At 46.9% G+C, this 12,977-nt stretch overlaps 1 protein-coding gene across 4 annotated transcripts in view; it reads left to right on the forward strand.

Moving 5' to 3' along the window:
- Positions 1 to 6,686: 6,686 nt before the first annotated feature.
- Positions 6,687 to 12,977, forward strand: part of MTCL3 (MTCL family member 3) — a 30,531-nt gene continuing 24,240 nt past the window's right edge. For all 4 annotated transcript variants that reach the window (XM_085056002.1, XM_085056004.1, XM_085056003.1 and 1 more), the window contains exons 1-3: positions 6,687 to 6,807; positions 9,016 to 9,959; positions 10,290 to 10,514. In XM_085056002.1, coding sequence (XP_084912128.1) covers positions 9,090 to 9,959; positions 10,290 to 10,514 — 1,095 coding nt within the window. In that variant the 5' untranslated portion in view covers positions 6,687 to 6,807; positions 9,016 to 9,089. The remainder of the gene's footprint in view (positions 6,808 to 9,015; positions 9,960 to 10,289; positions 10,515 to 12,977) is intronic.

Below are 12,977 nucleotides of genomic sequence, written 5' to 3' on the forward strand. Positions count from 1 at the left end.
TTCTCGATACACCTACAGAGCTTTTTCTGTGCACATGCACCAGCTGGAAAACCTGATATCCTGGTTTCATTGTTTTGATCTGTGCCAGAGTCCTCTGATTTCTCCAAAAGTACTAGGGAATTATGTAAGAAGCTTGGATAAGAAGCAGGATGTAGATCACAGCATAACTGGCCTGATGAAAAGCTCAGCAAATTGTTGAACAAAGTATCTGATTCATTGTTGATTTATTAATTTACAGCTTGCCTAAATACTGTGATTTTTCCTTAGGTTTTGTAAGTGTAAATTAACAAATAGAATGTCGAGTCATCATACTAAAAATCCATTAAGACATAGAAACAAAAAAAGTTATTTTCAGAATTACTTACGTTGAGGTCTCACAGACATTTAGGAGGAAAAAAATCAGATAAATTTGACATTTTCAAAAGTTCCTACTCCAAGAGTTATCTCTGAAAATTGCATCAAGCTCACAAATGATCTGTACAAAAATCCACTGATCCTGAAATGCAAGCAATGGAGAATAATTACCTGAGAGACTAAAGACAAAATGAAAAGAGAGATTATCCACAAGAAGAGGACAACAAGGCAGAGAGTAATTCAGGAGGCATCACAGGTGGAAAAGCAACTAATTATCTAATATCAGATCTTGGAAAATCTAGGCTGAATTTTGCATCTGGAAGCTTATGTATATGGTAATGTGATGCCACCTGGAAGTCAGAGAAGGAAGATACTATCCCAGCCTAAACAATTATACACATCCATAAGTTATCAAAACAAGAATCCCGAATTAACAAGGAGGAAATAAAAATTTAATTAACATTAAATGAGGAATAAATAAACAATAAAACATTCTCAAGCCTCTCAGCTAACAAAATGCAGACTGTTTATTCACCTGTGTCCTCACTTAATCCCTGCCTTTCCAAGATATGGACCTAAGTCCACTAAGGGCTCAAAGGAATTGGACATTCCAGTGCCTACAGATAAATGAAGAAAAATCACCTACTGTGGAGACCCCTGCAAAGAACTGTGTATTGTTAGTCACCAGGTGTATGAGACTGGGATGGCCCTGCTTCTCCCAAACTCTCTTTAGGCACAGAGGAGGCGTCTGTAACCCCCTAGGATGCTGGAACCACTGTTTTCACTTGCTTTAAGATGTGGTGGAGCACCGTGGAGTAAGAAGCTCTGCAGCCTGCTCAAGAAAGTCTCAATGAGGACTTTAAAGATTAAGATGAGCAACAAAGCCTTAATACTAGTCTTGGGCCACCTCTCGGTAACCTCTCAGGTGTGGCACAGCCTCCCTGTCAGGAGGAAGCAGGCAGACCCTGGAGTACAGCCTGATCATGACTGGCTCCTTTTAAGACCATCCATTTTAACTCTGAGATCACCTGCAACAAAAACTACTTTTTAGTTGAAATCTGGAAAAGGCTGTTTGAACACACTGGTACTCTGTTAGTGTCCAAAGGGATAGTGTTTATCTCCAGCAGCCAGTGAGCATATTATATAAACTGCAATGAGACAAGGTACAAGACTGATTAATCCAGAGGAATTCCCTATTTTGGCTTTCATTCCCACAGGCTTAGCTATAAAATTTTCTCCTCTGTTCCTCTGCCATTAGCCTCATTAAGTAATCAATGAGGTTTAGATACTAATGCAATATATAGACTATGCAGATATATATGCATGCATGATAGGATTTATTGCAAGTTTGATGTAATCTTATCCTCTGAAGAGAGCTGAGAAAGTAGAGTGGCAGCAAACATGGCAATAGAGAGACTTTTTCAGTGTCTTAAGTTCCAAATTAATGTTTTTTTTTAAGAAATCATTCTACTAACTTAAGGTATAGCTATTCCAGGAGAGACAGAGAGAGACTGATAGAAATTATTTTATCATTAGAAATGGTTGAGCAGCACTGGCCTGTTTCAGGGCGTGTTCAGTTCTGTCATTATCTTTGAACAGTAAGTACAATTGCTTGCTGTAGGAATAAAAACCAGGATTATGAAACTTCCTGAAGCCTTTGGAAAGGCTGAATGAGATGTGTGATAACAAAATTAGAACTAGGCCTTTATTTTATAAGAATTTAGTTACTATAAGCAACAGACCTAATTTCACCTAGTTTTATTCTCCATTGACAGAGCCAAATATCCCTCTAATTTTCATTACAATTTCAATTATTTGTACCTTTTCACAGTCCTGTGAGGCTGAGAATCCAGTTAGATGTTTGAAAGCAAGGGTTAAACCAAGAGAGGAATGACAGAGTGCATGAGATACAGACTTCCCGAACTGGGATATAGGTGATCCCTTGCAGGTATGAAAGCTGAAGCTCTTCCTTCACACAGCAGTGAAATCCAACATGACCTACTTCTCCTATTGGGATGAATTGCCAGGGAGGGTGCAGATGGTATTGCTGTACCTTTGGTGGGGCATCCTGTCCCCTTGGTAGGTAGGGTCTGTTGATGAACAGAAGGTGAAGCCTCAATGTGCCATGCTATAGCTGTCTCTGGCTGAGAAGCAGGTGTTAAGGAGGAGGAGGAGGAAAAAGGAGGGAGAAATGGCAATCAGACCACCATGATTTTATAAGTGCTCTGGCTAAACATGTACACCAAACTATGCCTCTTTTAACAAATTATTTGGTGCTGCTATTTCTGTTCTGTTGAGTTGTATGAACTTAAAATATTTGGCCTTTATCTTTGCTTTTTCAGCCAAGTATTGTTCCTATCTAACATCAAGGTTTCTTCTTTTTGAAATACGATGATTTAGTGCTGTACAGTTCTGCTATGCAGTACATCCAGAAAGCTTTTCCATTTCCAAGTCAATAAGAAAAGAGAACAGCTGTAATGTATTCATTGTTTAGTCTGAAATTACCTCTTGACACGATTAGTCAACATATTAGAAATTGGTGAGTTAAAGTCTCAAGCTTATCTTTTTTTTCATGGTCAGAGAAAATGGTCCTTGCTTTGGGTATAATTAGTTGTGTCCGGCACATCTTCCTGGGCAGGGAGATAAACTGCAGCCTCTGCCAGCTGGGGCAGTGCCAGGACCATGAATTAGCACAGCATGCTCCAGAAGCTTCTCTTTCTGCACCAGCATAACCCAGCATATTCCCAAGAGGGCAGAGGAGGTGAGTAAGCAAGAGGGGAAAGTACAGCAATTGTGAGCCACCCAGGCATTCTCTTGGAAAAGCATCCTCTCCAAGCCACTTCTGAAATCCCTTATTAAAGTATTCTCTGCTGAAAGCTAGGAGGTCATGCTTCGGTCACACTTTTAGGATGTTATGTAAAGGGATTCTCTTCTTAACTTAGCAAAAGAAACTTACATGACTTTAACTTAAACTCTTCTTGGAGGATTCTTGCTCTCCCTTCACTTCCTCCTCTACTTGCATGTCTTGCATAACTGCATACAACTTAATGCAGTTGTAGACTGAACATAAAAATATGTCTCTACTTGAACAGGCAGTTATAAGGACTAGAAAACAAGGTATTCACAGCTCCAATTTGAGTCAAAACACTTCTAGCTATTGAAGGCAAAAAAGTCACGAAACAGTAATAGGTTGAAAAGGAATGCGAAAACATACTAATATCTCTCCCAGACCATTTCCCAGATCAAAAAGGAGTCATTGGAGAGGTGGGTTTTGAGCATTTGCCTTTTTTTTGTCTCCAACTAATTTTTCTTCCATTACTTTCTTCAATCACATTCTAAACTCACATAGACTCTTGTATTTTCAACACTTTGTCAAGGTGTTGAGCAGCTTAAACACAAGGACTGCTTTCTAGGTTTTTGGAATCCATCACCTGCTTGTTTCTTTCCTTCATGTTTGCATCTCTGCACTATTTGTGTGGGCAGAGACTGTGAGTAACACTGAACCTTTTACACTTGTCTACCTTCCTTGCTAAATATTATAGGGACTTGCATTGCATTTCTCCTTGGTCATCCTGTTTCCAGTCTGAAGACTGCTACCATACCTTGTCATTCCTTGAGCAGAGACACTTCAGGCCCTGCCCACCCTTCTCTGTACCTTACCCCTTTCCACCGTGCCTGGTTTGACCTGGAGAACCAGAACTGCTCTTGGTAATCAAAATCTCTCTGCACCATGGAATTATATGGGACCAGTAATTATATTTTCTGGTTTGTTCTCTACTTCTCACTAAATAATTTCTAATATTTTATTTCCATTGTTTCCCTGACATTTGAGCTAGTGTATTTATAAAACGGTTCATTTATGAATTACAATAGTCATCTGAGAACCCCTTGTTTTCTGTATGAAGTTAAGACCTTTTTTCCTGTATTATTTCCATCCACAGGTTTTTAGAGACTCTTCAATAAAATCTGCTCATAAATGGAATTTTTACTGTAGTAAGTTGTACATATGGGTCTCTGCATACTGAACTTATTCAAGGATAAATATAGTTATTGTATCTTTTTTATAATGATCTGTTAGTAATGGAAAATGCCCACAGAGATCTGACAGAAAAATTTTTAATGGAAATACAGCTTGTATTAGCAAGAGACTACTTTAACTTGTGTAGATTATACCCATTTTCCCCAGAAAAGTAAATTATATGAGTAGAATATTTTTTCCTTGTCAATTGGAAATATCAATTGTGCCCACATCAATTTTTATAACTGTGTCAGTACTGAAGTTTAGCCAGAATGGAAATTTTGAGAATGAAATCCACTGTCCCAAACCATACTGAGAGACTGGCAATTTTTACCAGCATAAGATGGATCTTTACTACCAGACATATGGCTTGACAATGTAGGTGAAGATAATCTGAAGGCCTGGTTTTCATCTGGACACTACTATGAGAAAATAAGAATATGTATCTTTCCAAAAGCACGATAAAACTTGTTGGAGGTGGTACAAGATACCATCACATCCCGTAATTGTTCCTGTAGAAAGTTCATCCAGGCAACACACAAACCACGGGAGCAGAAAAGATGGTAAATAATGTCCAGTACTTAAAAGCTGGGACTGTTGTACTTGTCCTTCTGAATGATACTGTGTAAACCAAATGGTATGTTGTTGTGATGACCTTAATACTTCTGTATATTCCTTGAGATCAGGACCTAGATGTTCTAGTGGAATCTATCTGGTGCTTTCATGGGAAATTTTCTCAACCCCAACTCCAGAAATATTTTATATTTTCATTCCTCATGTTTTCAACAAATGGTTCTGTTTACTTGGTGTGATTGCAGTTGTTTTTCACGAGTTTCAAAGGCCTAAAAAAATAAGTAATATTCTTAATTTTAAAAGTAGCTTTTCATCATCCCAGTGATTTTCTTATTTGGCAATAATGTTCCATTTCCTATTTTCTGATTGTCCTCAACTCATCACATCTATATATATCTATTCATGCAGTCCCTGGGCTCGATTCTGGAGGACTTGCACCTGCATGGTGGGAGCACCTTTCTGCACGCCAGGATATGCTGGTTTAGATGAGTTGAGTCCCTCGGCATACCAGGAGAGGGGGAGAGGACTGTGGGGAGAGGGGTAGCTGGAAAGGGGGCAGCTGCTCTTCCCTGAGCTTGCCCGCCCCCAAGGAGTGCAGAAGAACCTCAGAGATAAGTATGTCCGTACACACAATACATAAATCCATGCAGATGTATATGTATTTGATAGGTGTGCTTGCACATGTGTATGGATGCACATTTATGCACGGTGTATATAGGTACATATAGTTTGTGTACAGATGTATGCACATATGTATATACTGGTATACCTAGGGGCACGAAATCATCACGTAATTATCCCTTGGGAGGAGTTTCCAGCCCGGAAACCCAGTCTCCCCAGGGCTGGAGGGAAGCCCCCCCGCCTCCCGCCGCCAAGGAGCTGCCGGGGCTGAGGCAGAGCCCAGCAGCTCCCCCGGCCCTGTCAGCAGCTGCGGGAGGAGGGAGAAGGACCCCAAATGGAGCCCTGCCCCCGCGAGACTGTTCCTGCTGGGTGTTCGCACAGACACAGGTGGGTCCGGGACACTCCCACTCTCTGCCATCACATGGCAAGGGTACCTCCTCGGAGGGAAGGCAGGGGAGGGGAAAGAAAGAAAGAAAGCCTCCCCCCCCCACCCCGTGTTTCTTTGTTTGTAATTGGGAAAGACTTCAAGCGCAAAGTCTTAAGAGCCTTCTGAGGCGCTTCAGAGCAAAGATAAATTCACCTCAGGACATAACAGAGAGGTAAAACAGATTTGCCCGCGACACGAGTAAAGAAAGGGTCAGTGGCCCGTTAGTCCCTGTGTTGAAGCGGATAAATAACCCCAGGGAATGATCTCCACCAGCCCGGAGACGGGGCTGCCTTTGTCTCTATCCCTCCCGGCGGCAGCCGGGCTCTTGCCGAAGGGGCGCCGGCGAGGGCGGCGAACAAAGGAAAGCAAGCTCTGTCACCGCACCGCTGCCCCTCCAGAAGGTGCCCGGCACCCCTGCCCGGCCCGAGCAGGCTCCCCTGAAGGGGACGCTAAATAATTGATCAGAATCGATTGCCTGCATGCGCTCGGAAGGGAAAGCGGGCGCATCCCTTGCTTGCAGCCTGCTCCTCTCCCCATTTGCGCTGTAATCCTATTCCACCGTGTAGAGATAGATGAAGGGACGTAATTCAGCCTTCAGGCCTGGGCGGGGTTCTCGCCGTTTAATCTTTTCCTTTCTCTTCCCTTCGCTGCTTTCTTCCCTCCCCCCCCGCTTTCCCTCTCCCAGGCCCAGTGAGGTCAGCTCATGAATATTGCTTCATTTTCCTGAGAGGCTCTGGCAGCGGCGGGTACCTCGTGTGCGGTGCCCGGCTCTCCGTGCATGCATTTCGCCAGCCGGGCAGCGGACAAAGTGGTGGTGAGTAATGCAGATGCTTTAGATCCAAGCTTTTTTTTCCTTCTTTTTTTCCTTCTTTCCTTCTTTTTTTCTTTTCTTTTCTTTTTTTTTTCTTTTCTTTTTTTTTTTTTTCCCCAAGAAGGAACTGTTACGCCGGATCCAGATACAACAAACCCGCCAGGTATGAGGGGGGACATTCGAAAATCCCTCCCGCTCCTTAAAAGCCGGACAAAAGGCAGAAACGCTCCCAAATCTTAAGCCGCGTTTGTTAATTCTCGGAGGGGGAGAAGCGGGCTCCCGGTGGGGCGAAAGGGCTGCGGCCGGGAGGATGCCCTGCCCGAAGTCCCGGGCGTGGGAGAGCCCCGCGGCGGCCCGAGGAGCCACCGGAGTGCTCCCTGTCGTTGCTGCCATTTATTTACCCCTTTTTCCGCCTGGACCGCTGTTCCCGACGGGAAAACCTGCGGAGACGCCGTGTCCCGGCGCCACGTGGTTTTGCCTCTGGGGAGAAGGTCGAATCGCGGAGTTTTGCGAGGACAGAGATTTCGGACTTGGTCTCAAACGGGGCTTTCGTTGTGCCAGTTAAAATTTATGTATGTATATCTATATCTATCTATCTCTGAAATCAGCCAACTGAGCCGTAGGTGGTAGCCGATCCTGGATTTTGGGGCATGCCGGGTACGGTTGTGTTCTGGCAGGTCGCGGCTGAGCCTGATGACTTAGTTGCACAGAAAGGTTCCGAAAAGATTCAGGTACAGCATGGGGTTCCCGATTATTTATTTGAATTACATTTCTTACATTTCATACTTGTATAGCTCCAAACAACGGTAGGGTTAGGATGCTGTTTGTGGTGGCTAATAGACATGCAAAGCAAATATTTTATAAAGTATTGTCATACAAGTTTTGATAGGTCTACACTCCCGTGCTCTCTTTTTACTAATTAATGCTTGGGAAGTGTCTGCCAAATTGTGTCATTTTGAGCATTAATTTCCAGAATATTGGTTTAAATCAGGTTGTTAATGACAGTGCATTTGAGAGGAAATGATGTGTTCCTGCCAGTGACAGCAGAGCAAACACAGCCTCATTGTCTAGTATGTTCCAGGGAGTAAACCAATTGTCAGGGCATGGTATAGTCTCTACATTGACTTTGCCCAGTGGTGCTTCTTTCTTTATTCCCTGTTCTGGCAGTGAATGGTTAAACCACATTCTAGGAAGGAATCAGTAGGCCGGGTAGGGAATGCTGTCATTTCTGCTACTGCCCACGGTTTCCCTCTAAGGACAGTTGAATAAAGGCTGTGTGAAAACAGTTTGTGGATTATAGCCATTATTTTCAGAATATAGAGGGGGACATTAGCAGCATGATACGGCTTTTAACAGCCCTTTTTCGTAATCTATTGTGGTCATGAAAACTCTGGTTGTGTCATTATAGGGGCAAATTGCCAAGTGAGCATTCTTCGGAGAATGCTACATATTTTTTTCTGGGTGAGGGTGTATTCCTTGCTTCCTCTGTTTCAAAAATCTGCTGGAGTGATTATATTTGAGTCCTATACAACCTATTGATCTGCATAACTGATCTGATAAAAAAAAATGAATCGGTCTTAAGTCCTGACAGCACCTCTGGATAACAAACTGGGGCAAATATGTGTTTAGAAGCTGATTGAAGAACCCCTTTCCTTTATGACTCGATTCCCGAGTCACCTTGCCCCGGAAGAGTCGCTGTCAAAGCTGAAGGGAAATCTGTAGTTGCTCCCACGTGGGCAGCCCTTTGTACAGCAGCTTTCCCCCACTCGGCTGTGATAGACACTGGGAAGAGGCCTTTTAGCAGGTGCATTAGCGACCCAGGCTTGGCGGTGAGGACAAGGGAGACGGAAGTTTGTGAGTGGAAGGAAATTCATCCCTGGTGTGTGGGCCCGGCGGGGCAAGGCTCGGCATGGGGGCTGGGGAAACGCCCCTAGGTGCAGGCGGAATGGGAACAGGTCTCAGCCTCAGCCGAGCCCTTCGGGCCCTTCCGTGAGCCGCTCCGTTTGGCTCTGGGCTGCAGCCTCGGCCGGATTGTCCCCGGCCTCTCCGGGGGACCGCTCCGCCCGCAGGTGGGCACGGGGCAGCACTGGGGGGCGGCGGGGCTCCGCGGCAGCGGGGAGCGGGCAGGCTGGCCGCCGCCGTGGCCGGAAAGCCCGTCTCCCCGTTCCCTCCGTCCCCTCCCCGACCGCTTCTCCGGTTCTCCTCCCCCAGCTCTCGGGGCGGCGGCGGCGGAGGAGGCGGAGGACACCGCCGGTGATGGACGCGTCTCGGAGATAGCCGCCGCCATGAGCCAGCCGCCTGCAGGGGGCGCCGCCGCCGAGCCGCGCCTGCATCCCGAGGGCAGCAGCGGCAGGAAGCAGCCGCGAGCATCCTCGCCGGCCCGGGCCCGCGACAGCGCCCCGCGACCGCCGCCCGCCGCCGCCGCCCGCGCCGCGCCCGCCGCCGCCAAAGCCGCCTCGGCGAGGCCGCCGCCGGGCCAGGCCCCCCGAGCCGCCCGCGGCCGCGCCGCCGAGAAGCCGCCGCGGGGAGCTGTCCAGCCCGGAGCCGGTGCTGAACCGCCGCCCGCCGCCGGGAGAGGAGGAGCAGTCGCCGCCGCCGAGGAGCCGCTGCCGCCGCCGGGCGCCGCCGAGGAGGCGCCCCCTGCAGGGGGCGGCGGGGGCGAGCGGGAGGGGGCGGCGGCGCCGCCGCCCAAGCAGTGGCGGGGGAAAGCGGGGCGGTCCCCGCTGAGGGGCGCGGGGGAGGCGGCCCCGGCGCCTCCATCTTCCTCGGGCGCGGGGAAGGGCCGCGGTGCGGCGGCGGGCGGCGGCGGGTACTGGAAGGAGGGATGCCTGCAAAGTGAGCTTATCCAGTTCCACCTCAGGAAAGGGCTGGCGGCGGCCGCCCAGATGCAAACCAAGGGCAGCAACCACAGCAGCGGCAGCGCTTCCTCCGCTGCCTCCGCCGCCTCCGCGGCCGCCGCCCCGGCCGAGCATCCTCCGGCCGCCTCTGCCTCCTCTCCCGCTGCCATGGCGGCGGCCGGGGCGGAGGGGCTGCGGCAGGACGAGGCGGAAGGCGACGGCGGGAGCTGCGGCCCCGAAGGCTCCCTGAGCCCGCACCTGCAGGAGGAGATGCAGGAAGAGATGGAGAAGCTGCGGGAGGAGAACGAGAGCCTCAAGGTGAGGGGCCGGGGCGGCGGCGGGGGTGGGGGAGAACCGGGGCCGGGCGGGGGCCGGGCCGCCTCCCCACGCCCGCGCCGGGAGGGATCTTCCCGGCCTCCCTCTCGGGCGGCAGGAGCGCTGGAGTCAGCGTTAAGATGGCACTGTCGGGGGGTGTGCGGGCAATGCCGCTTCCCTGCTTCCTTGCGGTGCTTATAATGAGCTGGGTTGTATTTGCCTGCCGTCCCTGCGGGCCGGAGCTCCATTTTGGCTGCCTTCCCCTATACGTGCTGACATTTGTGCTTTTGACCCACCTGTTGCATCCCTGTCCCCTTCTCACCCTGGTGCCAGAACGAGATAGATGAGCTGAGGACAGAGATGGACGAGATGAGGGACAGTTTCTTTGAGGAGGATGCTTGTCAGCTTCAAGAGATGCGCCATGAACTGGAGCGAGCCAACAAGAACTGCCGGATCCTTCAGTACCGGCTGCGCAAGGCTGAGCGCAAGAGGCTGCGCTACGCCCAGACCGGCGAGATCGACAACGAGCTCATACGCAGCATGGAGCAGGACCTCAAGGTACAGACGTGAGCAGGTGTCAAGGGGAAGGGAGCATCTCACATGGAGACAAAACCATGCACCTGGTCCTCATGACTCAGTCATTTCTGTCCATTCCACTGTGTGCCCAGTACAGCTAATAGAATAGCAATGGCCAAGGAATCCTTGGGAATAGAAGCCCTTCCTGTATGTAGACAGGGTATTTCCAGCTTCTGTCCAATCATTTTTTGTAAAGGTAATGTGCAAGCAGTGACTCATGCAAATTAGGAGCCAAAGGATTTGGTCCCTTTATGATGAACACAAGTCATACCCTCCCACTGCAAAATTAAACCAACCTCACCAAACAGCCCCATTGACTTTGAGGGGAATATGTCACTTTTTTGTGAAAGATTTTAGGGGGCAAGCAGGTTGAATACTTGCAGTCACAACACTAAATCCTTACTCTGTTGCTGTCAGTAAAAAAACTGCTGTTATGTTCAATGAATCCAGGGTTCTTCACATCCACCTGAAACCTTAGACAAAACCCATCAAATTTCAGTGTGTCATCAACTATATTGCATCCACAGAATCTGAATAAACCACAGCCCATTGCTGAGGAAAAGTTTCAGTCCTTGTTGAAAGATTATCATTGGTTAAATACCCATCACCTCTATTCTAGATTGGTCCAGTTACAGAAAAAAACCACCTTTCTTGACATGGCTGGAAGTTTAATTTCTGCTTCCATTCACTAGACATTGAAAGAGTCCTGCTGAATCAGGACACCTAAAACAGTTTTCAGTTGAGTGGTCTTCCAGTCAGCTGACCTTTTCTCATGAAAGTGCAGACCTCTGTATAGCAAATGTGAGCTTACTGGCCACACTTCTGCTTGGGACTCTAGTTACCTATGGCACATGGACTCTGCAGTTTAAAAGGTGAATTTAATACATGAATGCAAACAAGGTAATTTTTTAACTTCTTTCTGAGAAGTATGATGGATTGAGAGTATGTTATTCCCAGGCCTGTTTTGGATCATGTTTTCTGAAAGTTTTCCAGCTTGTCATGACTTATTAAAATTTCTATTTGATGTTCCTTTTCTGTGCATATTGAAACCGCACAGTTTGTGTCGTGGTTGTGACAGTTCTATAAATCCAGCTGCCCATGTGGGTCTTGGCAAAATAGAGTCTTCTTGAGCAGCAGTAAAATCATCCCCTTTTCTAGGGAATTTCTGTTTGAAATAAGCAATATTTTGCATACTCAGGATGATGCTTAGGTGATCAGTTGAGATACACACATCTGCAGGCAGAATTTTATTGTGGGCCTTCATGTCCCAAGTGAGTGTTGTGATTCCAGTTTACAGACTTGGCTTCTTTGTTGACTCAGTGTTACTTTTATTAGCAAATCATATACATGCAGGCTGGAGAGGGAATTGTCGAGGGCATCTCTGCTGAGGTGCTTGTCAGTTGACATAGGAGATAAAAGCTAAGGCATTAGATTGAGCTGGACAAAGAGCTCACTTTAATTAGCATTTCTCCCATGTGTTTCCCAATATGACTGACTCTTTGGAAAGGAACAGTATTCTTGTAGAGTGTTCTCACCATTCATGAATGTGTTCTGCTTTGCAGCAGGGATGAATGTTTAATGCAGACTTCTGCCTAATAGAACTCTGGGTGCTGGCTAACCATAATTATAACTCATATGCAGTTTTCTGTAGTGTTTGCAAGTCCTCTTTTGAAGAATGACTATCTAGATTGACACTGTTCATTTTGCGTTGTTCATTTTGCAATGTATTAGGGAACTTGATCCTTCAGAGATACAGTCTTGCATATAGCTGTATTAAAATGTGTCTTGCATAAGTGAGTCTCATTTTCCATGTGATCTAGAATGCTCTGTAGTATTTCCCTGCATTAATACTTATTCCACCAAATTTTGTGTCAAAAAATTAGCTACTAGTAATGATATTAAAATTTGATTTTATTTGCTGATCCAGACTGAAGACAGGTTGTGTTAGGATGCTGTTTAAAATATCCCCCATGATTTTCCATTTGCTTTGGTTGGACAACCAGCTGAGCACTTTAATACTAAGTGTAGGAAAAGACATCAAGCTAAAGCCCTGTGGTGTGTTTCTCAGCTCATTCTGCAGTCTCTTTGGAGTATGGTTATAATTGAAATTCCCCTCCACTCGCTCTTTCTGTTGGGCATTATGTGTCTTGAGTGCGTGTGCAGTGGGGGAGGTTATTGAATGATCTTGTGCTCCACTGCAGCATTGTATCTGTAATTCACACACACTGGGTTTCTTGTCAAGGGAGGCTGAGTCACTAGCTGCTGCTGATTTCTGATAGATTGGATCTTTCTAGATGCTTGTTTACAATTATTTTTTTTTCTCTAGAGTTTTAGTGTGTCAAAGAACTCTCTGACATACTAACATAAAGATAGTTCAAGTGAAAGCCATGAAGGACAGCTTGCTGAGCTCCCCCAGCTAATGCTAAGTAGGATTAATTATGCTTT

This window comes from Lichenostomus cassidix, chromosome 3 (genome assembly GCF_008360975.1).
Source record: "Lichenostomus cassidix isolate B80296 chromosome 3, HeHo_3.0, whole genome shotgun sequence".
Classification (NCBI taxonomy): Eukaryota; Metazoa; Chordata; class Aves; order Passeriformes; family Meliphagidae; genus Lichenostomus; species Lichenostomus cassidix.